General features: G+C 38.1%; 1 protein-coding gene across 5 annotated transcripts in view; it reads right to left on the reverse strand.

Annotated features, from left to right (window-relative positions):
- The window catches only part of SEC24C (SEC24 homolog C, COPII coat complex component), a 62,860-nt gene that overhangs the window by 26,689 nt on the left and 9,623 nt on the right, over positions 1-26,548 (reverse strand). For 3 of the 5 annotated variants that reach the window (XM_053692006.1, XM_053692003.1, XM_053692007.1), the window contains 6 exons: positions 24,540-24,688; positions 21,720-21,788; positions 17,134-17,245; positions 9,892-10,019; positions 1,189-1,327; positions 261-376 (listed from right to left, as the gene is read on the reverse strand). In XM_053692006.1, the coding sequence (XP_053547981.1) occupies positions 261-376; positions 1,189-1,327; positions 9,892-10,019; positions 17,134-17,245; positions 21,720-21,788; positions 24,540-24,688 (713 nt within the window). The remainder of the gene's footprint in view (positions 1-260; positions 377-1,188; positions 1,328-9,891; positions 10,020-17,133; positions 17,246-21,719; positions 21,789-24,539; positions 24,689-26,548) is intronic. The other 2 variants (XM_053692004.1, XM_053692005.1) reach the window with 2 other exon arrangements.

The raw sequence follows: 26,548 nt of genomic DNA on the forward strand, positions 1-26,548 counted from the left end.
GGGGGCTACATATGTGACAATTGGATGATGCTGGTTACCCATCACTGCTGTAATAGAAGCAACCTTCTGGATCTAAAACCATTAGGTATATTTATATATGATGCCCATGAACATAAAAACGAGTCAGCCCAAGAGACAGGTGATGTTACAGCTTAAACTGCAACTGCCGCTAAACTATGCCACATACAAGGGTACCAGAATGCCTTGCAGGGCACAGTGTAACACCAGTAACTCAGGTGAGCAAAGTGATGTCATGTTACCTTACAGTAGTCGACTGTTGCCGTGAACTCGTAAGATCCCATTGACAGCTCTGGTCTATCATAACAGTCCACTCTTTTCCCTGTGTGATCCAGGTGCTGGAAGTATTGAGGGGGCACTAAAACCACAAACCAAAATGTAGTAATCAGCATTAAACACACACACGAATTCCAAAGAGATTATGGTTAATTTGCATAAAGCTCTGGTCCCAGTAATTACATAGTATGGTTTAATCACAGTATGCAGGTCTAACGAGCTGATCTGTGCTCTCAATAATGTGGCCTGTTCTGGAGAAGAGAACTATAGGTGAGTGATTGTAACTCACAGGCATTTCTTCTGCATCATTTGGTTGCACCCCTCTAGAGAGCTGCGTAATACAGAGGAATTATATAACATAATAGTCATCATAACAACAAGAAAATTATCAACAACAATAGTTTCACGGACTCTCAATGGAACCATTTAAAATACGTTCATCAAGATATCTAATACCCAATAAAACTTAAGGTTAAAAAATAATAATCTTGCAAACAAAAAAAGAATGTTCATATAAAGGGACATGAAATCTAAACAAATTCTTTGATAATAATTAAGATAGAGCATGCAAAAAAAAATATTCTAATTTATTTCTATTACATTCTCTTCTTTCTCTTGCAATCTTTTCTTGACCATAAGCTCAGAAGAGATCATGTGACTGGAGCACTATCAGCAGCAGTTTTGCAAGAACACTATCTGGCAGCACTATTTCCTGCCATGTTGTGCTCCAGACATCTACCTAGGTATCTCTTCAACACAGAAAAACATGGGAACAAACAGATTTGATAATAGAAGTAAAATGGAAACTTTCAAAATGATTTGCTCTGTCGGAATCACAAAATATTTTTTAAGCGTTTCATATCCCTTTAACCTGTACAAATGTTTGTCACTCACCTTCTGAGACACAGCTGCAGAAACAGCACTGGAAGCGTCTTCCACCCTCAATGAACTGCATGTAGGGACACATGTACGCTTTACACCTATTACACCGGATGGGCCCACTCTCGCCATGGTCAACCACACAAGGAGGAGCCTAGAACACATGATTATCAGCATTGCAACCGGTTAGATTTAGTCAAGGGACAGACTTTTTCAGAAATAAATCTTAGCAAGTGATAACACTGGCTTTTCTATAAGAGAAAGCAATGTCAGCACTACTGCCATAGGTTTACTATCCGTGGGAACGGCTAAATCATTTTAACAAAAGCATAAGACAGTAAAAGGCGACAACCAATAATGTATTGAGAGAGCAGTTTTAGCTAATGATATTTATCTAATACACTAACATTATAGCTTTAATAAAGTCTAAAGTGGTTTTCATGTTACACATTTATAATGATTTGTAGTAAATAGCTACATTGTGGGGGGGTGGAGACTGAGGTCGAAGCGGCAGGACATGTGCTGGAAGAGCTCCTCAGTCTATCTTACATTATATGCGCTAATTTAACAATTTATCTGAAGTTTATACGCGGCAATATCACTAAAGAAACACAGAAACATACTCTTCCAGCTTTCTCCTGACCTATGCTCTTCAGTGAAATTACATAGACGATGAGAGAACTTTCTAATTGTGCGGCCTAAATCACAAAACTGTACATCAGCACCTAGCAGAGAAATGGAGAAAATTACGCAAGCGCTACTTGCCCTAGTAGAATACTTCGAAACGACAATGCTACAGAATATGAATTCCTTATGGCAGATAAAAAATCTGAGAATCTGCATCAATCTGACCCTAAAGAGTTAACCCCAGAGGGACCGACACCTACAAAACGATTAGGGCAGGCTCCTGGACATGTGAAGTTACTATGGATTGACACGGCCATGCAGGATGCGGTTGATCTACAACTACGGACTGCTGAATATATACCTCAAAAGACAGAAGCTCTAGTAGCCATACAAGGCGATTCTCTGGATGATCCAGCTCACCAACGCAGTAAGATGAGGCTAGCAGCGATGGGCCCTAGCTGTTCAGCCACGGATTCTCAATCGCTCTATTGGATAATCCTTGAAGAGGAGATCTCTAAAGTTCTGTCTAGAACTATATCCCCAAGAGGTTGAGAGCTTTCACCTCCACAACGCAGATATCACTGGCTATCTACGTGAAGAGGAGAACCCAATGGCTTTATTGCTAGTGCGTCACCCTGAAAGGTTAAGCCGATCTCTATGGAGACCCAAGCTCTTTGCATACTCTAGATGCCTAAACCTAATCTGCTTTTATAACTACTGTGGCCGTAACAAGAAATTTACCCATTTGCATTGCCTATACAGGTTACAATATATATATTTATGCAGAGTTCTCTGTGACCTAATCAGAACTGGCATTGGTTAACCTTGGCAGAACTGTTGACTTTATGAGATGAAGCCCTGATTCTGTTTAACTCTCATTTTGAATGACTATCCTTTGGTCTGCTATATTACCTTGTTAAATCATATCTTTAACCCGCAAGGCTGTATGCATATTATACTTTAAGTTAGGAATTATAGCGGTTTAAATATATTGTACTTGTAAGTGTGTAGGATCATAGTTGATATCATAATATTGTTGCTTATATTTCTATAGACTGGAATATTCTGAACACCTAAAGCAGGTTAAGACCTCTGCACTGTATGTCCTCTTATAGGCTTTCCATGTATTAATGACTAAAAGCTATTTTGAATTATAAATGCTGTTCATTGCTTATTCAAGTGCCAGATCTAGGATAAGTATGGCAACGTATAATGGAAATGTTAAGCTACCACTTTTTCAGTTGAATTTTTTTTTGTTGGGTTCTATACTGTATATATATATCTTATGATTCACTTAGTGCCATGGAAAATCAATGACTAATAACCCAACCACTTCTCAACGACCACATTACATATTAGATCCCCCCCCCCCCCCTAAAGTTTACTGCAGTAAACAAAGGAAATGCATCTTATAGACCTATTCCCTCAAACTGTTAATTTTAATGTCTTATGGAAATTTGGCAATAATATCTCCCGTTCCCCTATTTGTTTTTCTTTTATCTTCCATGCAATCCCCTTCAGTTAACAAAATACCAGGTCCTGGTATGTTATTCTGGGGACAACACTACATTAGCTGCTTAACTTTATTCCAAGGAGATATATAGTTGAAATATATAGTCTTGGTTAGCATAAAATAATTTAAAAAATGAGGCGCTGTACTATTTGTTCATCTAACGACCCTTACAGATCACGGTATCTAATATTATTTATGCTGTTTCATAATATTTGCCCATTGTGATACTTGTTAAGCGTTAGCTGTGCTGCAAATAATACTGCCTCCTTAGGCTGAGTGGGGATAACAGCTAGAGGGTTACCCCTTTAAACACCAGAGAGGATTCCAGAGCATCACAAAGCGCGCTCTGGCAACATCCTATGCTTTGCTTCTGATAACTTCTAAGTGTAAATAAACGTATCACAAACAGGGTGAGGTTTTCTTCCAGTAACTGGTATATTTATCTTGCTACCTCCTTAGAACACTCCTCTCTAGCACAAGTTACAATGGGATTTCCTTTACAGTGTCTAATTTTATACAGACAGCTGCATTGAAGTCTCTCTCTCTCCGGCCTCACACTAGAAAAGGAAACAGATTGAAATTTCAGACCATTGACTCAGTAATTGCATTGATCTGAGATGGTAATAAAAATTGCAAAAGGCAATGTAATAAATCTGTATAAAATGTATCCCCTCAGAGCATTAGCTAAGCACCCAATTTCTTAATGTCATCAAGTCGATATTTATCAAAGCTAGTCATCAGAATAAAATATGCCGTCATTAAAGACAGATATACACACACACACGTACAATATATATATATATATATATACACATACACACACACACATATACATACATACCAGAAAATGACAATGTGTAACTTAATAACACAAATATTGGTTTATTATCATTTATAAGTATAAAGGTTGATGGTAAATTTGTCATCTGTTTGAGATATATTAAAATTAAATTTCAATCATTTCTAAACTGTGATTAAGTTATGACCTTCTCTATGCTGTAGCCACCATGTAGATTTTAAGTAAAAATAATAAAAAGTTATTTAAGAAAAAAAATGTTTTTGAATCATATTACAATCCAGTTCTTAAAGGGACGTGACACCCACATTTTTTCTTTCATGATACAGATAGAGAATATAATTTTTAAAAGTTTCCATTTAGTGCTCTTGCTAACGTATAACATTGTAGCAAAACTGCTGCCATAGTGTTGCAGACACAAGCACACTTCTGAGCTTACATGCCTGCTTTTCAACAAAGGATAACAAAGTTGATAAAAGAAGTACATTGGAAAGTTGTTTAAAGATCAAAATTAAACACTCATGATTCAGATAAAGCATATAATTTTACACAACTTTTCAATTTACTTGTATTATCTATTTTGCTTAGTTCTCTTAGTATAGAAGAAAGAGAAGGGGGGTTGGGATAGCGCTTAAACAGCTTGAGTCTTGTGAAATAAGTGAAAGTATGTGATCTTAGATTAGTCAGTGACTACAGAAATGAGGGTATCCCTGATTTTTATTCTCGATTGTGAGGCTAGCTGCCTAGGTATATTAAATGGGAGTATCTGTTTTTTGTGGGTTTTTTTGTCATGTGACCAGAGTTTATGCAGATAGTTCTTATATCTCAGATAGTGCCTATATCTCAAAAAATGTAAACTAACCTTATATCTTACGATTTTATATCATACATATGTGGTAAACTATATTTATAGTATTGTGTTTTTATAAAAAACCAAAGAGAGGAGTATTGTATTTACAAAAAAGTTTTATTCTAATACAGATGAGAGTCCTAACGTAAATAGAGAAACAATAAAATCTAACACTTGGATGCCGGCATCTGATTCTATTTTTTAAAACATCGCTAAAATTACAGTAGCATTAAAAATAAATTAAATTCCTATATATATAAAACATTGCTGCTATTCTCTGGCAATAATTACAATTTTTAAGAAGCGACTTATGCTTATATACAAATCTCATGGTTACTTTATCTAGTACACATGTATCATAAGATCTTAATAGTATCTTTCTATCGGTATCCTTTGTATATCGTTACGGATACAGGTTAGCAATATATTTGCTTGGTGTATATTTGTGCTCATAACATAGATGTTCCAGGTCTACAGTGGTTATCACAGTTGCAAATAGTTGTGAAAAAAAAGGTTCGCCCCCAGTTATGCCAATTTATTCATGGGCCACTTTGAAGACGAACACATACATAATGGCCCATGGGGGGCGAACCTTGTGCTCTATTGCGGATATATAGATGATATATTTATCATCTGGCAAGGAGACATAGAATTACTGGACACCTTCATCATAGATCTTAACACCAATAGTCTTGGTATTACATTCACGCACGAATACAGTAGACAGAAAATACACTTTCTGGATATAGAAATTGAAATTAACAACCTACAAATAAGTACCAAAAACTACTTTAAAACGATAGACGCAAATAATTACATACACGCAGAAAGCTGTCATCTCAAACAATGGAAATCTAATATACCAAAAGGACAATATCAACGAATAAGGAAGAACTGCTCCACACTTGAAAGTTACCAATCCCAATCTGACATATTAACATCTAGATTTATAGAGAAAGGATACAATAAAGACACTGTAGAAAAGATAAGACAGGAAGTATTAACAGTAGACAGGGAGTCCCTATTAACAAAGAAAACCAAAAAAGAAAGAGAATGTGATGAATTCTTTATACCTTTTATAACTGAATATAGTAACCAACACTTTGAAATAAAGAAAATTCTGAAAAGAAATTGGCACCTGATAAAACAAGACCATATCTTAGGGAAAAGGGTAAGAAACCAACCAGACAATTTTTAAACGAGCCAAAAACCTTAAAATGATACTATCACCCAGTGAATACAGAGTAAGAACAAACATTGTTGATGGAGATCTGAACGGAAATAAAATAAAAGGTTTCTTCCCCTGTATATCCTGTAAATCATGCAAATACAGTGAAAAAAGTAAGGAGATAAGATCATCAAACTCAGACTTCTGCTTAAAAATCAACCAACTAATAAGATGTACTGACAGAAATGCCATCTACTGTATAAGATGTACATGTAATTTATTATATTTTGGACAAACAAGTAGAACTATAAAAGATAGAATACGAGAACATATTCTAAAGATAGAGCACGAATCAACAGAGACAATACTATACTCACATTTTAAAGAAAAACATTCCAGCAACTTAAAAGACTTTAAGTACTGGGGTATCAAAAAATTACATTTGGGAATAAGGGGTGGGAATATGAACACACTCCTTCTCAAAAAAGAGGCAGAATGTATATTCAACTTCAAAACATTACACCCATTTGGATTAAATTCTGAAATGGATTTAAATACATTAGTATAAACCAGACGATGGAAGATATAGACTGAACTGTATATATAAACACACAGTGAAAATGAGGACATACAACATATATAGAGACAAAAATACCGCGAATACCCATATGAGAAAGCATAAGACTAATAAAAGAGAAAGAAATGATAGCATCTGACAAATACAAATAAAATCGTAATCGAAATAAAAAACTAGGATAAAATAACAACTACAAAAATAGACACATAAAATCAGCAAAACAACTCACGAATTAAATCAAGTAAACTTGTAAGAGGGGTCCCATAAATATATAATTCATATTAATACACTATTTTTAAAGAAACTATAATATACATAAAAAGTTTTTGAAATAATATCTGTAAACCCACAAATTAAACACATAGTTAAAGTAACGAATTTCAAAAAAGTCTTTTTTCACAAACCATTCACATTCTCCCATAGATATACAATCTATAACAAATCTTTCTTTTTAAAGAAATTATAGCACACACATAAAACGCTTTTTTAAGTTATATTTATACACAATAAACACATAGTTAAAGTAACTAATCTTTAAACAAAAGTCTTTTTTTCACAATGGTTTCACACTTTTCTCAAAGGCACTATCAGACACATAAGGTGAATTAATATTCCATTCTATTATCAAAATCTTTAAAAGAACACATTAAACACATAGATAAAGTAATGATCCCCAAAATTATTTTTACAGAATCTAATAGATTTGAATAGAGCACAATCACATTTCCCCCCCCCTCCTTTTCTTGAGCTGAAATTTTAGTTAGAACACAGTCTCACACGATATATATCACAATTAAATATCACTTAAGTAAAGAAAGGACTTGAAAAAACTTGGAACATAAAGGAATACAAAAAACACAAAAAAATTTTTTTTCAAAACACTCAATCATGTAAACAAAGAACGGAGCAAAAACTTAGGTATTACGCTAATTTTAAAAAATATTGTACTAAAACAGATATGTGTTCACAAATAAATTGCAAGTATCATAAGTGAAATAATATCAGGTCTAAATGTAAAGCTGAGCATATACCAGCGATGCAATGAAGAGTGATAAGAGACAACCCTCCAGGAGGAGGAACAGAATAATAAACATCATTGATTGGCCAAGGAAAGGATCCAATCAGGAGGAGAGATACGATATTTAAATCCAGACTGAACAGCACACAAGCATCTTGATAAAGGCCCCAGGCTGAAACGCGTAGAGTTTGCTGACAGTTACCGGATATACAGGAACCAGAACCCAGCAGGTTGAGAGGCTTATTTTGAGTTCAAACTGGCTAGGGCAGGTACATTGAGCCATATCCCACTTCTCAGGGACAGACTCTATATGTTTAATCCCTGCCCCAGGACCCAGTAGTCGTTCCAGCCCCAATCACCTAGCTAAGGGTTACATAGACAAGAAGAGAATTACAACAACATCTCTGGAAAACTTTAAGGACCCGGATCTAAAACCCTGAGAAAAACAGCAAAGGAGAATACAAGGAACCACTTCACAAACAAAAGACCGGCCGGTCACCACTTTAATGAGGAACCCAGAATATGGACAATAAATCAAGGTTTTTAGAATAAGAGACACTTTTTTAAAAAAAGAGACACTCTTTTTTTTCACAACTATTTGCAACTGTGATAACCACTGTAGACCTGGAACATCTATGTTATGAGCACAAATATACACCAAGCAAATATATTGCTAACCTGTATCCGTAACGATATACAAAGGATACCGATAGAAAGATACAATTAAGATCTTATGATACATGTGTACTAGATAAAGTAACCATAAGATTTGTATATAAGCATAAGTCGCTTCTTAAAAATTGTAATTATTGCCAGAGAATAGCAGCAATTTTTTATATATATAGGAATTTAATTTATTTTTAATGCTACTGTAATTTTAGCGATGTTTTAAGAAATAGAATCAGATGCCGGCATCCAAGTGTTAGATTTTATTGTTTCTCTATTTACGTTAGGACTCTCATTTGTATTAGAATAAAACTTTTTTGTAAATACAATACTCCTCTCTTTGGTTTTTTATAAAAACACAATACTATAAATATAGTTTACCACATATGTATGATATAAAATCGTAAGATATAAGGTTAGTTTACATTTTTTGAGATATAGGCACTATCTGAGATATAAGAACTATCTGCATAAACTCTGGTCACATGACAAAAAAACCACAAAAAACAGATACTCCCATTTAATATACCTAGGCAGCTAGCCTCACAATCGAGAATAAAAATCAGGGATACCCTCATTTCTGTAGTCACTGACTAATCTAAGATCACATACTTTCACTTATTTCACAAGACTCAAGCTGTTTAAGCGCTATCCCAACCCCCCTTCTCTTTCTTCTATATTACATTTAGGTGTCAGTGTTTAGAGGTTACACCACCTTCGGGATCAGCAAGGAGTCCGAGTGTAGAATCTTTGTATCACTTCCCCCTTTCTTCTAGTTCTCTTAGTATCCTTTATTAAAGACTTATCCTAGGTAAGCTCAGGAGTGTGCATGTCTTTAGCCGTCTGACCGCAGTGTTTGCAACAATGTATATATCAATGTTATACATAGTTGCAAACTTTGCTGCTATAGAGTGTCTGTAGCATTATGTGGAAGCAGCAGCGTATGGAACTATGCATAACATTGATATACACATTGCTGTCACATGGCTAAAGACATGCACACTCTTGAGTTTACCTAGGATTACTCTTTAACAAAGGATATTCTATCTGAATCATGAAAGACAAATGTAGGGTTTGGGGCGTCTAATTAGTTTTTAATAAAAAAGTAGACCATGTAAACATACTCAATTAGGTTTTCAAGGAGTGTATTCTGATTGCTTTGGATTTGCAAACTATGACATTGTTCTACCCAGGAACTTTTTAATGGGTGCACCAACTGGCTGATTTTACTGACCCCTCGGCTAAAATGACATTACCCCAACCCGGCTATTTCATAATGCTACCCGGCTGTGAAGAACACTGCATGATCTTCTGATAAAGCGACAGTTGTATGGTGTGTGTGTGTGTATATATATATATTTTTATTTTTTTTATTTCTGTATTATATTAAAGGGAAGTGTATCTGTACTTGTACCTAGGCCCATTAATAAAACTGAATTTTGTGCATCATTTACTTTTGTGAACATTTATAACAAGAACAACAAAAAGATAGTAGTTTGTTACCTCCTCTGTTGGTAAAGTTGCCAGAGGCTTGATAACGGCAGCCAGAGGGACTTGTGACTGCTTTGCCATGTCTGCAGTGGCTGGAAAGTTGTATGATGTGCATCTTATATAACGAGGGCTTGCATTGCCTGCATTTAGATAATATAACATTTTATTGTTAATTTGATTAAAGTATACAATAAGCACTGTACCAAAAACTGTTGTATTCATCCCAAAATAAATAATTTGGAGAAAAGTAAGAGACAGCAGGTGAGAGTGACATGTTGAAGTAGCCGTGTAAAGGAGAGGGCACAGATAGTGAGGTATTGTTAATGGAAAAAAATGTTGCATTAGAATTTATTTTAGCCCCCTTTCATGTAATATAGCTCTGAAAATTGTGGATTGTCTAATTCTCAGACCTGAAAAAGCACCCTGCTGCCCATTTAATGCTAACTCTGCTACATATCTGCAAAATAATTAACTTCATACTAATAATATGACCATGTGTAGCCTTTTTTTCTTGCAGACTAAAGCCTGGATTCACTCTTCTAAATAAGCCAGCATGTGGCAAACAAGATGTTAATTTTGCTTTAAAAATGTTATTTTAATTACAAATAAACTGAACTCTGATGCTTTGTCGTTATTCTCAGCACTGATACAGGTTCCATATAAGCCTCATTAATGAGTTGCTAGAAGTGTTAAAAAGTAAATTTATGCTTACCTGATAAATTAATTTCTTCTATGGTAAGATGAGTCCACGGATTCATCCTTTACTTGTGGGATATTATCCTCCTGCTAACAGGAAGTGGCAAAGAGCACCCCAGCAGAGCTGTCTATATAGCTCCTCCCTTAGCTCCACCCCCCAGTCATTCGACCGAAGGTACAGGAAGAAAAAGGAGAAACTACAAGGTGCAGAGGTGACTGAAGTTTAAATCAAAAATATATAATCTGTCTTAAAATGACAGGGTGGGCCGTAGACTCGTCTTACCATAGAAGAAATCAATTTATCAGGTAAGCATAAATTTACTTTTCTTCTATAAAGGTAAGACGAGTGCACGGATTCATCCTTTACTTGTGGGATACAATACCAAAGCTACAGGACACGGATGAACGGGAGGGACAAGACAGATGGTTAAACAGAAGGCACCACTGCTTGAAGAACTTTTCTCCCAAAAATAGCCTCCGAAGAAGTAAAGGTATCAAATTTGTAAAATTTGGAAAAGGTATGAAGCGAAGACCAAGTCGCAGCCTTACAAATCTGTTCAACAGAAGCATCATTTTTAAAAGCTCATGTGGAAGCCACCGCTCTAGTAGAGTGAGTTGTAATTCTTTCAGGAGGCTGCTGTCCAGCAGTCTCGTATGCCAAACGGATGATGCTTTTCAGCCAAAAGGCAAGAGAGGTAGCCGTAGCTTTTTGACCTCTACGTTTTCCAGAATAGACAACAAACAAAGAAGATGTTTGACGGAAATCTTTGGTCGCTTGCAAGTAAAACTTTAAAGCACAAATCACATCCAAGTTGTGCAATAGACGCTCCTTCTTAGAGGAAGTATTAGGACACAGAGAAGGAACAACAATTTCCTAATTAATATTCTTATTAGTAACAACCTTAGGAAGGAATCCAGGTTTGGTACACAAAACCACCTTATCAGCATGGAAAACAAGATAAGGTGAGTCGCATTGCAATGCAGATAGTTCAGAAACTCTTTGAGCCAAAGAGATAGCAACTAAAAACAGAACTTTCCAAGATAGAAGCTTAATATCTATGGAATGCATAGGTTCAAACGGAACCCCTTGAAGAACTTTAACTAAATTCAAACTCCATGGCGGAGCAACAGGTTTAAACACAGGCTTGATTCTAACTAAAGCCTGACAGAACGACTGAATGTCTGGAACATCTGCCAGACGTTTGTGCAGTAGAATTGATAAAGCAGATATCTGTCCCTTTAAGGAACTAACTGATAGCCCCTTCTCTAATCCTTCTTGGAGAAAGGACAAAATCCTAGGAATCCTGATTTTACTCCATGCGTAGCCTTTGGATTCGCACCAATAAAGATATTTACGCCATATCTTATGATAAAATTTCCTGGTGACAGGCTTTCGAGCCTGAATCAAGGTATCTATGAGACTCAGAGAAACCCCGCTTGGATAAGATCAAGCGTTCAATCTCCAAGCAGTCAGCCGCAGAGAAACTAGATTTGGATGCTGGAACGGACCTTGAATCAGAAGGTCCTGTCTCAGTGGCAGAGTCCATGGTGGAAGAGACGACATGTCCACCAGGTCTGCATACCAAGTCCTGCGTGGCCACGCAGGTGCTATCAAAAACACCGAAGCTCTTTCCTGTTTGATTCTGGCAATCAAACGAGGAAGGAGAGGAAATGGTGGAAACACATAAGCCAGGTTGAACGACCAGGGTACTGCTAGAGCATCTATCAGTACTGCCTGAGGGTCCCTTGACCTGGACCCGTAACAAGGAAGTTTGGCGTTCTGACGAGACGCCATCAGATCCAATTCTGGTGTGCCCCATTGCTGAATCAATTGTGCAAACACCTCCGGATGGAGTTCCCACTCCCCGGGATGAAAAGTCTGACGACTTAGAAAATCCGCTTCCCAGTTCTCCACCCCTGGGATATAGATTGCGGATAGATGGCAAGAGTGAGTCTCTGCCCATCGAATTATTTTGGTAACCTCTATCATCGCTAGAGAACTCTCTGTTCCCCCTTGATGATTGATATATGCTACAGTCGTGATATTGTCCGACTGGAATCTTATGAATCTGGCCGACGCCAGCTGAGGCCATGCCTGAAGCGCGTTGAATATCGCTCTCAGTTCTAGAATATTTATCGGGAGGAGAGCCTCCTCCCGAGTCCACAAACCCTGAGCTTTCAGGGAATTCCAGACTGCACCCCAGCCCAATAGGCTGGAGTCCGTCGTCACTATGACCCACGCTGGCCTGCGGAAACACATTCCCTTGGACAGATGATCCTGTGAAAACCAACAAAGAAGAGTGTCTGGTCCAGATTTATCTGAGGAGATAAATCTGCATAATCCCCATTCCACTGTCTGAGTATGAAAAGTTGCAGTGGTCTGAGATGCAAGCGAGCAAACGGAACTATGTCCATTGCCGCTACCATTAAGCCAATTACCTCCATACACTGAGCCACTGATGGCCGAGGAATGGAATGAAGAGCTCGGCAGATGGATAACATTTTTGATTTCCTGACCTCCGTCAGAAAAATTTTCATGTCCACCGAATCTATCAGAGTTCCCAGGAATGGAACTCTTGTGAGAGAGATAAGTTAACTCTTTTTTATGTTCACCTTCCACCCGTGAAATCTTAGAAAAGCCAACACGATGTCCGTATGACACTTGGCTAGTTGGTAAGTCGACGCCTGGATTAAGATATCGTCCAGATAAGGCACCACAGCTATGCCCCGCGGCCTTAGAACCGCCAGAAGGGACCCTAGCACCTTTGTGAAAATTCTGGGAGCCGTGGCTAACCCAAAGGGAAGAGCCACCAACTGGTAATGCTTGTCCAGAAAGGCAAACCTGAGGAAATGGTGATGATCTTTGTGGATAGGAATGTGTAGATACGCATCCTTTAAATCCACGGTGGTCATATATTGACCCTCCTGGATCATCGGCAAAATAGTCTGAATGGTCTCCATCTTGAAGAATGGGACTCTGAGGAATTTGTTTAGGATCTTGAGATCCAAAATTGGTCTGAAGGTTAGCTCATTTTTGGGAACCACAAACAGATTGGAGTAGAACCCTTGCCCCTGTTTTGTTTTCAGAACTGGGCAGATCACTCCCATGGTATATAGGTCTTCTACACAGCGTAAGAATGCCTCTCTTTTTGTCTGGTTTACAGACAATTGAGAAAGATGGAATCTCCCCCTTGGGGGAGAATCTTTGAAATCTAGAAGATACCCCCGGGTCACGATTTCTAAAGCCCAGGAAGTCCTGAACGTCTCTTGCCCAAGCCTGAGCGAAGAGAGAAAGTCTGCCCCCTACTAGATCCGGTCCCAGATCGGGGGCTACCCCTTCATGCTGTCTTGGTGGCAGCAGCGGGCTTCTTGGCCTGTTTACCCTTGTTCCAAGTCTGGTTAGGTCTCCAGACTGACTTGGATTGAGCAAAATTCCCCTCTTGCTTTGCGGCAGGGGAAGAGGTAGAGGGACAACCTTTGAAATTTCGAAAGGAACGAACATTATTTTGTTTGGTCCTCATCTTATTCGTCTTATCCTGAGGAATGGCATGGCCTTTCCCTCCAGTGATGTCTGAAATTATCTCTTTCAGTTCAGGCCCGAATAGGGTCTTACCCTTGTAAAGGGATGGCTAAAACCTTTGATGACACATCAGCAACCCAGGACTTAAGCCATAACGCTCTACACTCTAAAATGGCAAAACCTGAATTCTTTGCCGCTAATTTAGCCAGTTGAAAAGCGGCATCTGTAATGAAAGAATTAGCTAGCTAGAGAGCCCTAATCCTATCCAGAATATCATCTAATAGGGTCTCAAGCTGAAGAGCCTCTCCCAGAGCCTTGAACCAAAAGGACGCTGCAGTAGTTACAGGAACAATGCACGCTATAGATTGGAGAAGAAAACCTTGAACAACAAATATTTTCTTCAGGAGACCCTCTAATTTTTTATCCATAGGATCTTTGAAAGCACAACTGTCCTCAATAGGTATAGTTGTACGCTTAGCCAGGGTAATAGCTCCCTCCACCTTAGGGACCGTCTGCCATGAGTCCCGCATGGTGTCTGATATGGGAAACATTTTCTTAAAATTAGGAGGGGAACGGAATACCTGGTCTATCCCACTCCTTAGTAACAATTTCCGAAATCCTCTTATGGATCGGAAAAACATCAGTGTAGGCAGGAACCTCTAGGAATCTGTCCATTTTACATAATTTCTCTGGAACTACAATAGGTTCACAATCATCCAGAGTCGCTAAAACCTCCCTGAGCAAAAAGCGGAGGTGTTCTAGTTTAAATTTAAAAGCCGTCATATCTGAGTCTGTCTGAGGGAACATATTTCCTGAATCAGAAATCTCTCCCTCAGCCAGCAAATCCCTCACTTCAGAACATTGTGAGGGTACATCGGATATGGCTAATAAAGCGTCAGAGGGCTCAGCGTTTGTTCTCACACCAGACCTACTGCGCTTCCCCTGCAACCCAGGCAGCTTAGATAAAACCTCTGAGTATAGTATTCATAACTGCGGCCATATCTTGCAGGGTGAAAGAATTAGACGCACTAGAAGTACTTGGCGTCGCTTGTGTGGGCGTTAACGGTTGTGACACTTGGGGAGAATTAGATGGCATAACCTGATTCCCTTCTGACTGAGAATCATCCTGCGACATACTTTTAGTAGCTAAAATATGTTCTTTACAATTTATTGACCTTTCAGTGCATGAGGGACAAATTCTAAGTGGAGGTTCCACAATGGCTTCTAAACATATTGAACATTGACTTTCCTCAATGTCAGACATGTTGAACAGGCTAGTAATGACTACAAACAAGCATGAAAACACTTTATTTAGTGAAAAAAAATAATCTTAAAAAACGGTACTGCGCCTTTAAGAGAAAAAAAAGCATACACGTTCTGCAAAACAGCCTAAACATGCACCAAATTTTTCAAAATTTTGTAAGCAGACACAATATATGTAGTTAAGATTGCCCCACAAGGTATTTTAACAATTAACCCTTTAATGTGCAAACCGAATTGAAAATAGGCCCAGATCCGGAAAAAAACACCCTCAGCACCTTGCCACAGCCCTGCTGTGGCCCTACCTGCCCTCAGGGATAGTAAATGTGGGGCCCAAAACATCCACTAGGGCCCTCAGGAGTTAGAGTTTGCTGCGAGAAACTAACTGCACATCTGAGGTGCGAAAATAGGCCCCGCCCATCTCACTCGATGTCTCCAGCCTCAAAGAATCGAACCAGAGCGGTTATAACTATCCATGTGGGTTCTGAGACCCAGAAATTAAGCCATGTGTGCCCTCAATAAAGTTGAAAAAATAGATATATAAGGAACAGCGCCAAGTATTCTATCTTAAAGCTCCCTCACAGGTAATCTTCCCTATGATTACCGTTAAGAATATGCAAATAACAAAACAGTATAAAGTTTAGGAGCGCTGAAAGCTGAATAAGATATTCTGGAGACTGATAATTTACCAAAATACATTTATTTAAAACATAGAAATTTATAAAAATTATGAGAAAAGTTTGACCACATATTGTTTATTTTAACCCATAGGGAGACGTCCCATGGTCAAACTTTTCTCATCATTTTTATAAATTTCTATATGTTTTAAATAAATGTATTTTGGTAAATTGTTTATCAGTCTCCAGAATATCTTATTCAGCTTTCAGCGCTCCTAAACTTTATACTGTTTTGTTATCCCTCAATAAAGTTGCCCAAACGTTATTGCCCACAAAACGTTAAAGCACTCCCAGATCATAAAAATGTTTGCCCTACCATTTAAAATAAACTCTTGCTTGAAGAAATTAAAAAACTAATATTTTATCACCTCTTTCACTTTACCCTTCCTAGTACTTAGAGTAGGCAAAGTGAATGACTGGGGGGTGGAGCTAAGGGAGGAGCTATATAGACAGCTCTGCTGTGGTGCTCTTTGCCACTTCCTGTTAGCAGGAGGATAATATCCCACAAGTAAAGGATGAATCCGTGGACTCGTCTTACCTTTATAGAAGAAATAAACCGCTATCTACACAGAGCGCTGCAGTAAATTATATAGCACAGGCAGCAAGTCTTATTATCCATGCTCAGTTCTGTGTAAAGTATATAGGACAGGCAGCAAGTCTTATTATTCATGGTCAGTTCTGTGTAAAGAATATAGGACAGGCAGCAAGTCTTATTATCCATGCTCAGTTCTGTGTAAAGTATATAGCACAGGCAGCAAGTCTTATTATCCATGCTCAGTTCTGTGTAAAGTATATAGCACAGGCAGCAAATCTTATTATTCATGGTCAGTTCTGTGTAAAGTATATAGCACAGGCAGCAAATCTTATTATTCATGATCAGTTCTGTGTAAAGTATATAGCACAGGCAGCAAATCTTATTATTCATGATCAGTTCTGTGTAAAGCACAACCCACAATCTCACAGTGCTAGGTACATGAGATGGCAGCCCGCAAATAAAGGAAGAAACCTGCAATGCTTTAAATGAAGTGCAGCTATTGTGTAGGGTTACTGTTCCTTTAATGATTTTCTTATTAGGACAGCAATTTAGCAGCGTTTATGTACCTTGATCTCTGACAAAGAAGTTAGTAGTTACAAGCGGTGGAACTTGCCCTCTTGGTCCTGTGATGAAAGGTTCAGAGCCCCGGTTGTTCCTATCGTCTTCTATGACTTGTATCTAGGATAGAAAACAAGTATTAAAGGAACAAATCCCAGCTCAAAAATAAAGCACCACACATCTAGAACTGTCAAGGCAGCAGATGACTCCGTAGGATGTGAGCGAAACAGCTGTGTGTGTTTAGAGTTCTGGATGTCATCACATATGACCCAAAGTACAGGAAATACAACTGATTTTAGAAGAAAAAAAAAACAGGACAGAATGATCATGCAAATCACAATGGTAACATCCGGAAGGTATCATCACAAAAATATAAAAGCCCAGCAGAAGATAGCAGAAAGGTGCAGCTTTTTCTCTATGCAAGACAAGTAATGTACACGATTGGGTTAGGGTGCGGTAACTGCAGCATTCAGAGCAAACTAGAAGTGTAACATAATGTGACACCTAAACCATAAACAGACCAGTCCTAATGCGGTGACAATTTATAAACAAATGATAATCTGTTACTGACCTAACATGTGCAATCTTTTTTTTTTTTTTTTAATCAATTGATGGTCTGTATCACAGGGAAATTAAGTCTGTATAAAATATAAAGTGCTGGCTAAATTAAAACCATAAACAGCCTGTAAATGTGACAGCCTGCTTTTGTTGTTACAATAATGTGACATTAACTGCCGCTGGTCTCTCTGCCCATAGCGGATCATCAACAATTTTATGTATGACACTTAGTAGACTATGGCAGTGAAGGCCACTTGTGTAGCACGTGCCAATCCCTCACTAGTGCAGCACGTGCCAATCCCTCACTAGTGCAGCACGTGCCAATCCCTCACTAGTGCAGCAATGCTTTATACAGCAAACAGAAGAAAAAACTAGAGTCTGATGCATTTCACAAACCAAGGGAACTGCTAATATAATTCCTTAAGATTACTGTCTTGCTAAAGTCACATCAGATACTGTGAGAAGGCTATGAAACAAACATGCATAACACATCTATTGCTATAGTGACATCACTGTCTTGCTAAAGTAACATCAGATACTTAAAAGGGACATGAAACCCAAAAATGTTTCTTTCATGATTCAGATAGAGAATACAATTTTAAATAACTTTTCAATTTACTTCTATTATCTAACTTGGTTCATACTCTTGGTATCTATTGTTGAAGGAACAGGAATGCATTACTGGGAGCAAGCTGAAAGCCAATTAGAAGAGGCATATATGTGCAGCCACCAATCAGCAGCTTCTGAGCCTTTCTAGGTATACTTTCCAACAAAGGATACTAAGAGAAAGAAACAAATGGGATAATAGAAATAAAATGGCATGCGCTCCCTTTAAGTAGCGATGCTTTACAGATCACACCTATGTGCATTTTTAGAGTTTGCCAACGCAGCACATGCACCTTATAAATACCGTTATGTGATTGGCTGCCCTAATCTGACTAGCTCAGTATCATGGCTGACTTTACACACAATATAATATGTTCTGATAGATCCTCAAGAACAAGATGAAGACAGCACGACACGTACACACAGCTAAATCTGTTAGGTTTGTTGTCTTTATCAGTGAGAGCAGGTGTATGCAAGGGAACACACAGAGCTAAATGTGTTAGGTTTGTTGTCTTTATCAGTGAGAGCAGGTGTATGCAAGGGAACACACAGAGCTAAATCTGTTAGGCGTGTTGTCTTTAACAGTGAGTCTATGCAAGGGAACACACAGAGCTAAATCTGTTAGGCGTGTTGTCTTTAACAGTGAGTCTATGCAAGGGAACACACAGAGCTAAATCTGTTAGGTGTGTTGTCTTTATCAGTGAGAGCAGGTGTATGCAAGGGAACACACAGAGCTAAATATGTTAGGTGTGTTGTCTTTATCAGTGAGTCTATGCAAGGGAACACACAGAGCTAAATCTGTTAGGTGTGTTGTCTTTATCAGTGAGAGCAGGTGTATGCAAGGGAACACACAGAGCTAAATCTGTTAGTTTGTTGTCTTTATCAGTGAGAGCAGGTGTATGCAAGGGAACACACAGAGCTAAATCTGTTAGGTGTGTTGTCTTTATCAGTGAGTCTATGCAAGGGAACACACAGAGCTAAATGTGTTAGGTGTGTTGTCTTTATCAGTGAGTCTATGCAAGGGAACACACAGAGCTAAATGTGTTAGGTTTGTTGTCTTTATCAGTGAGTCTATGCAAGGGAACACACAGAGCTAAATGTGTTAGTTTTGTTGTCTTTATCAGTGAGTCTATGCAAGGGAACACACAGAGCTAAATGTGTTCGGTTTGTTGTCTTTATCAGTGAGTCTATGCAAGGGAACACACAGAGCAAAATCTATTAGGTTTGTTGTCTTTATCAGTGAGAGCAGGTGTATGCAAGGGAACACACAGAGCTAAATCTGTTAGGTGTGTTGTCTTTATCAGTGAGAGCAGGTGTATGCAAGGGAACACACAGAGCTAAATCTGTTAGGTTTGTTGTCTTTATCAGTGAGTCTATGCAAGGGAACACACAGAGCAAAATCTATTAGGTTTGTTGTCTTTATCAGTGAGAGCAGGTGTATGCAAGGGAACACACAGAGCTAAATCTGTTAGGTGTGTTGTCTTTATCAGTGAGAGCAGGTGTATGCAAGGGAACACACAGAGCTAAATCTGTTAGGTTTGTTGTCTTTATCAGTGAGTCTATGCAAGGGAACACACAGAGCTAAATCTGTTAGGTTTGTTGTCTTTATCAGTGAGAGCAGGTCTATGCAAGGGAACACACAGAGCTAAATCTGTTAGGTGTGTTGTCTTTATCAGTGAGTCTATGCAAGGGAACACACAGAGCTAAATCTGTTAGGTGTGTTGTCTTTATCAGTGAGAGCAGGTCTATGCAAGGGAACACACAGAGCTAAATCTGTTAGGTGTGTTGTCTTTATCAGTGAGAGCAGGTCTATGCAAGGGAACACACAGAGCTAAATCTGTTAGGTGTGTTGTCTTTATCAGTGAGAGCAGGTCTATGCAAGGGAACACACAGAGCTAAATCTGTTAGGTGTGTTGTCTTTATCAGTGAGTCTATGCAAGGGAACACACAGAGCTAAATCTGTTAGGTGTGTTGTCTTTATCAGTGAGAGCAGGTCTATGCAAGGGAACACACAGAGCTAAATCTGTTAGGTTTGTTGTCTTTATCAGTGAGAGCAGGTGTATGCAAGGGAACACACAGAGCTAAATCTGTTAGGTGTGTTGTCTTTATCAGTGAGTCTATGCAAGGGAACACACAGAGCTAAATCTGTTAGGTGTGTTGTCTTTATCAGTGAGTCTATGCAAGGGAACACACAGAGCTAAATGTGTTAGGTTTGTTGTCTTTATCAGTGAGTCTATGCAAGGGAACACACAGAGCTAAATGTGTTAGGTTTGTTGTCTTTATCAGTGAGTCTATGCAAGGGAACACAGAGCTAAATGTGTTAGGTTTGTTGTCTTTATCAGTGAGTCTATGCAAGGGAACACACAGAGCTAAATGTGTTAGGTTTGTTGTCTTTATCAGTGAGTCTATGCAAGGGAACACACAGAGCTAAATCTGTTAGGTTTGTTGTCTTTATCAGTGAGTCTATGCAAGGAAACACACAGAGCTAAATCTGTTAGGTTTGTTGTCTTTATCAGTGAGTCTATGCAAGGGAACACACAGAGCTAAATCTGTTAGGTGTGTTGTCTTTATCAGTGAGAGCAGGTGTATGCAAGGGAACACACAGAGCTAAATCTGTTAGGTGTGTTGTCTTTATCAGTGAGTCTATGCAAGGGAACACACAGAGCTAAATCTGTTAGGTGTGTTGTCTTTATCAGTGAGTCTATGCAAGGGAACACACAGAGCTAAATCTGTTAGGTGTGTTGTCTTTATCAGTGAGAGCAGGTGTATGCAAGGGAACACACAGAGCTAAATCTGTTAGGTGTGTTGTCTTTATCAGTGAGAGCAGGTGTATGCAAGGGAACACACAGAGCTAAATCTGTTAGGTGTGTTGTCTTTATCAGTGAGAGCAGGTGTATGCAAGGGAACACACAGAGCTAAATCTGTTAGGTGTGTTGTCTTTATCAGTGAGAGCAGGTGTATGCAAGGGAACACACAGAGCTAAATCTGTTAGGTTTGTTGTCTATCAGTGAGAGCAGGTCTATGCAAGGGAACACACAATATAATATGTTCTGATAGATCCTCAAGAACAAGATGAAGACAGCACGACATGTACACACAGAGCTAAATCTGTTAGGTTTGTTGTCTTTATCAGTGAGAGCAGGTCTATGCAAGGGAACACACAGAGCTAAATCTGTTAGGTGTGTTGTCTTTAACAGTGAGTCTATGCAAGGGAACACACAGAGCTAAATCTGTTAGGTTTGTTGTCTTTATCAGTGAGTCTATGCAAGGGAACACACAAGGGGCACTAAAGGTCACTATTATACCAGTGGTGAGATTAGTGGCACAGGGTGGGGCTGCATGCATTAGTAGGGTGAACGATGGGTGTCATCATGCAGAGAGAAGATGGGAATGATTCACTATATGGGGAAGACAGACACGCGTCACTTACTGGACTAGGTATTGCGTCTGGGTCTATTCTGTGCCTTGTTTTTTGCTGGGGCGGCAGTTCATTAAGCTGCTTTATTGTTTACGAGACAAGAACAGACAGGAAGCCACAAGATAGCAGAGAGAAAGAGTATTAAAGAATAACGAAACAAAGAGAAAAAAAAAGGCAACATTGTTAGCTGCTGGAAATTCTACAACCTCCTAGACAGTGGGCAGAAGGATATTACTGAGCGGCTCTTCATGCAACAGGTTAATGGGATAGCTGCACTTACAGGTCTCAGGTAGGTACATGCTATGTATAAAGAGACCGTAACAGTAGATAACAAGTGCGTAAACATAAACAGGACAGAATTATGTACAACAAATGTTCTATTCTTGTCACTAAATAAAGCTGGCTACAACAACAAACAAAGACATGATAATTAAAGGGACATTACGGTATAAAGAGAAAAAATATACATCTACTTCATTATTTTATTGTGTCTGATCTCTGCAAAAGGGTAAATATAAAGGCTAAAGTTGCGCCCTAATGCCACTCCGGATGAGGACACTTTAGTGAGCATATTGTACACACTTAAAGGGACAGTCAACACTAAAACTGTTATTGTTTAAAAATATAGATAATGTATTTACTACCCATCCCCCAGCTTTGCACAACCAGCATTGTTATAATAATATACTTTATAACAATAAAACCTCTAATGTCTGCCTGTTTCTAAGCCATTAAATACTGCCTCTTATCACATGCTTTTTATTTGCTTTTCACAACAGGGGAGTGCTAATCCATGTGAGTCACTATAGATAACATTGTGCTCACGCCCGTGGCAGACACTGCACTAATTGGCTAAAATGCAAGTCAATAGATAATAACTAAAAGTCATGTGATCAGGGGGCTGTCAGAAGATGTTTAGATACAAGGTAATCACAGAGGTAAAAAAGTATATTGATCTAATCATGTTGGTTATGCAAAACTGGGGAATGGGTAATAAAGGGATCATCTATCTTTTAAAACAATAAAACTTCTGGTGTTGACTGTCCCTTTAATTTGTATATGTCCAAGCTTTTAATTACATGATACATTTTTGCATGAAGTACAGCGTCCCTTTATGTCAGACTCTAACTAGTCAGAACTAAAAACACGTGTGTGCTACTCATTTGCTCAAGCACTGACCATATACGTATCTAGAGCTAAAGGTGGGTGTTCCAAAAGTGCAACTTTGACAATATAGTTAACCATTTGTAGGGGTTAAAAAAAACAAACAAATTTGTTTAAAAATCAAATCCTTTAACAAAATAAAGTTGTTTTTTACACTCAAATGTCTCTTTAAAAAGGGACAATATAACCAGGCAAGCAGCTGATAAAGAATCTATTCAAAGCTGTTGCAGGAAAACCTTTACAAGCGGGCAGGGGTCTCTCCACATCCCACAGGTTTTCTACAGCCAATACTGTAGAAAAGCAGCAGTGACAAAAGCAGCTATTTCACATGACAGAATAAAGGTAGATAGTTGTGAATAATTTAATACACATTTTATACTTCAATGTCCCTTTAAGTACATTATCTAACACTGTGACAACCGCTAAAGCTTTTATCTTGTACAAATAAAAATAAATGATTATACAGAGCAGTCAATTTTGGTAAATCTCTCTAACAATATATTAATATGTTTGTGCTGCGCAGTAGAATAATAACAAACATAATGAGAATCTCATACTTATTTTTTTCCTTTTGCAAACGGTTAGTTTCTGAAAATGTTACTGATTTTAGTATAAGTCTCTAGATACCTTATGGGGGAAACAGGGGTAAATGGTAAAGGGCATGGATTTCATAAATAAACTTTCATGATACAGTGTCTAATAATAAAAAAAAATAATCAAAATTTCATATTGTTTTAGTAATATCAAATTCACCTATTTTGCTTGGTATCTTGCTGAAACAGTTTTCCATACTGAAGTAGCCTCAAGAGAGTGCACAAATCTTAGCAGTGGCGTTTTCCACAACGTTTGTAACAATGTTTTTCATATAGTAAGACACAGGTACGCTCCTGATCTCAGTATACTCTTATTTATTTAAGAGGGCTAAGTTTCAACAAAGGAAAGTGAGATAAACAGGTTAATTTGATAAAAGTAAATTGGAAAGCCATTTTGTTTATTAAACTAAACCCTCTATATGAATCATGAAAGTTTAATTTAGTCTTCAATATCCGTTTAAATTTGATAGAAATGAAAAACGAAAAAACTTCCAAAAGCTATTGACAGAAAAATCCTGTACCAGACGGCTTCCAAGTGAAGCCACATAACTTATGTGTTTGATGAGCTGTCGGCCCTTTAGCACCAGCTGTAATATGCATGGAAACAAAAATAAATGCACAGTGATAGGTGCATTGCAAACAAGCAATTCATTGATTTTGATCTGAAACTAATTTAGTTAAAATGTTTATGGCAGAGATATGGTGTCTTTTTGTGTATTACACCGGAACTCGGCACAATGTCACAAGGTTTGTAAATAATACCGGCATCTAATGACACCAAGTATGAAACTCTATACAAAAATGAACTGGCAAAACAAAGCACATATAAGTGAAGCCAAATAGAAGCCGAGAGTAGCTAAAGGATATCAGTTTTATGAGCCTTTGAGAGATGTGGCAGAACATTTTATTCTTTAATAGCAAATGATTAAAAACAATTACACAGATCTGAATGCGTGAAAACAGCAAATTGTTTAATAAAGTACACTATTTAGTAATTAAACTGCTTATTTCTTCCCACGGCACAAAGTACATTTTTAATGTCTCCTGGGATAAAGTGAAAGATGTCAACACTTACAGGACTAGGTATGGAGTCTGGATCAAGCTTCTTCTGCGGAGGTGGGGGGGCAGGAGGTCCTTGGGTGCCCGGTTGGCTTCCATAGTTAGGAGCAGGTGGATATGCAGAAGGATATCCTGGCTGTGGACCCCTAGCCTGTCCAAAGGCTCCTGTGTAAAAAGACCAATGGCGTGTCACATAATCAGATGGTATTTCTGTGATGATGGCTGTATATGCTGGCACAAAACATGTATTCTTTAGAACAGGTATAAATACATTTGTATACAATTTAGTAATTAGCCAGGAGGTCCAATATAAACCTTTTTTTAAGGAGTGAAAGAATGGGCTGCGTGCACAAGTGCATTAAAACAAACAAAGACAAAAACACACACACGGAACTTGAAGTTATAGCTTAAAGGTTTGTGCCTTTCCACATTTGTAAAACTTTGCATCATAGTAAAGTTTTATTACAGTGTTTCTCAACTAGAATCCTTGAAGCCAACAGATATATTCATTGTAATTAATGATTCACCTGTGATGAAGAAAATATTGCCTTATCTGTTCCTACAGAATATCTACAGTAGTGTTCCTTGCCTTGCTGGAGCTCTGGCATCCTCGAAAATCCTACACAATATGCTCCTGGAGTTCTTGTTAGGACCACAGCAATACAGGGATATCCACATAGTCCACAATACTATATAATTCATAAAATCCAAATCCTTTATTGAAGCATATTAAAACAAGTGGTCATGCAACGTGTCAGGCTCACAGGCCCTTAATTCATAGCAAACCTATACACCTTGTTATGCATGATTGAGGGCCGGTGAGCCTGAAACGTTGCATGGCCGTTTGTTTTAATATGCTTCAATAAAGGATTTGGATTTTATGAATTCTATAGTGCTGTCGACTATGTGGATATTTCTGATATAAGCTGGAGGTCGACAGCTTGGTCTTAACTTGCACTACACCTAAAAAGGTGAGAAACTCATTGCTGTACCCAGCTTGAAGCAATACACGGATGCTTGAGAATAACTACAGCTTAAAGATTACCGATGTTGACAGGAGTTTGGTACATTTGTGTATCCAATCAAGACCTACAGCTGCTGCCCTGATGAAGTACAATTTCACTATGCAGTCAGAATATTCTTGCTTAATGGAACTGCAGCTGAAGTGCATCTGATTTTCTTTAACCACTTGGCTGCCAAAGAGGGTGTGATCTACCTTGCAGCGAATTTAGAATGAGGCCCCTAATGAAGAGCATTCTTTTAACTACAAGCATGTGGAACTGAATTAACAATGTGCATTGGTATTTAAACTAAAAAAGAAAATCAAGGCCACGAGACATTTAATTAGAAGCATAGTAATTTTTGTTACTGCTGGCTAATAGGTATGCGTGTAAGAAAGTATTCAAAGTGGACTTTACCTTGTAATTAACCATTAATCTGTGAACACAAAGCTCTATTAAAGTAATAGCGCAGGGGCGCCCTATAGTGCTTTATTATTCCTCTAAAAGGGACATGAAACAAATATTTTCTTTCAGGATTTAGATAAAGCATACAATTTTAAAAGGGACAGTAAACTCAGAAGTAATCATAAGTTTCATATTTATGTATTTTTTCTTTACTAATTTTATCTCAAAACTTAGCCCCCTTGTATATTACCTGGCCGCCTACCGCTCTGTTGACTTTTTTTTTCTATTTCAAAGTAATGGCCATCCACCTATCGTGGTATGGAATAAATTTCTGAACGTGCACCTCATTACTGAGTACGCTATAGAAGCACATCTGACGCATGCACAGTTGTAATTAGATAGGAAGCTGCTCTGAAAAGACATCGGCGTGAGCGAGCTTCAGTGGGAGGAAATGTAGGCGTGCCACAAATGTAATGTGAGCTGAAGAAAATAGCTCTATAACACCCATATTAGATTTGTCATCAAGGGGTTGGAGAAGTACTGGCCACTAACGGTTCTATTCCTAAAAGATTAAATAATACATATAAATATTTTTAAAGAATATGTGGTTCAAATGTAA

Source organism: Bombina bombina, chromosome 9, assembly GCF_027579735.1.
Source record: "Bombina bombina isolate aBomBom1 chromosome 9, aBomBom1.pri, whole genome shotgun sequence".
Taxonomy (NCBI): domain Eukaryota; kingdom Metazoa; phylum Chordata; class Amphibia; order Anura; family Bombinatoridae; genus Bombina; species Bombina bombina.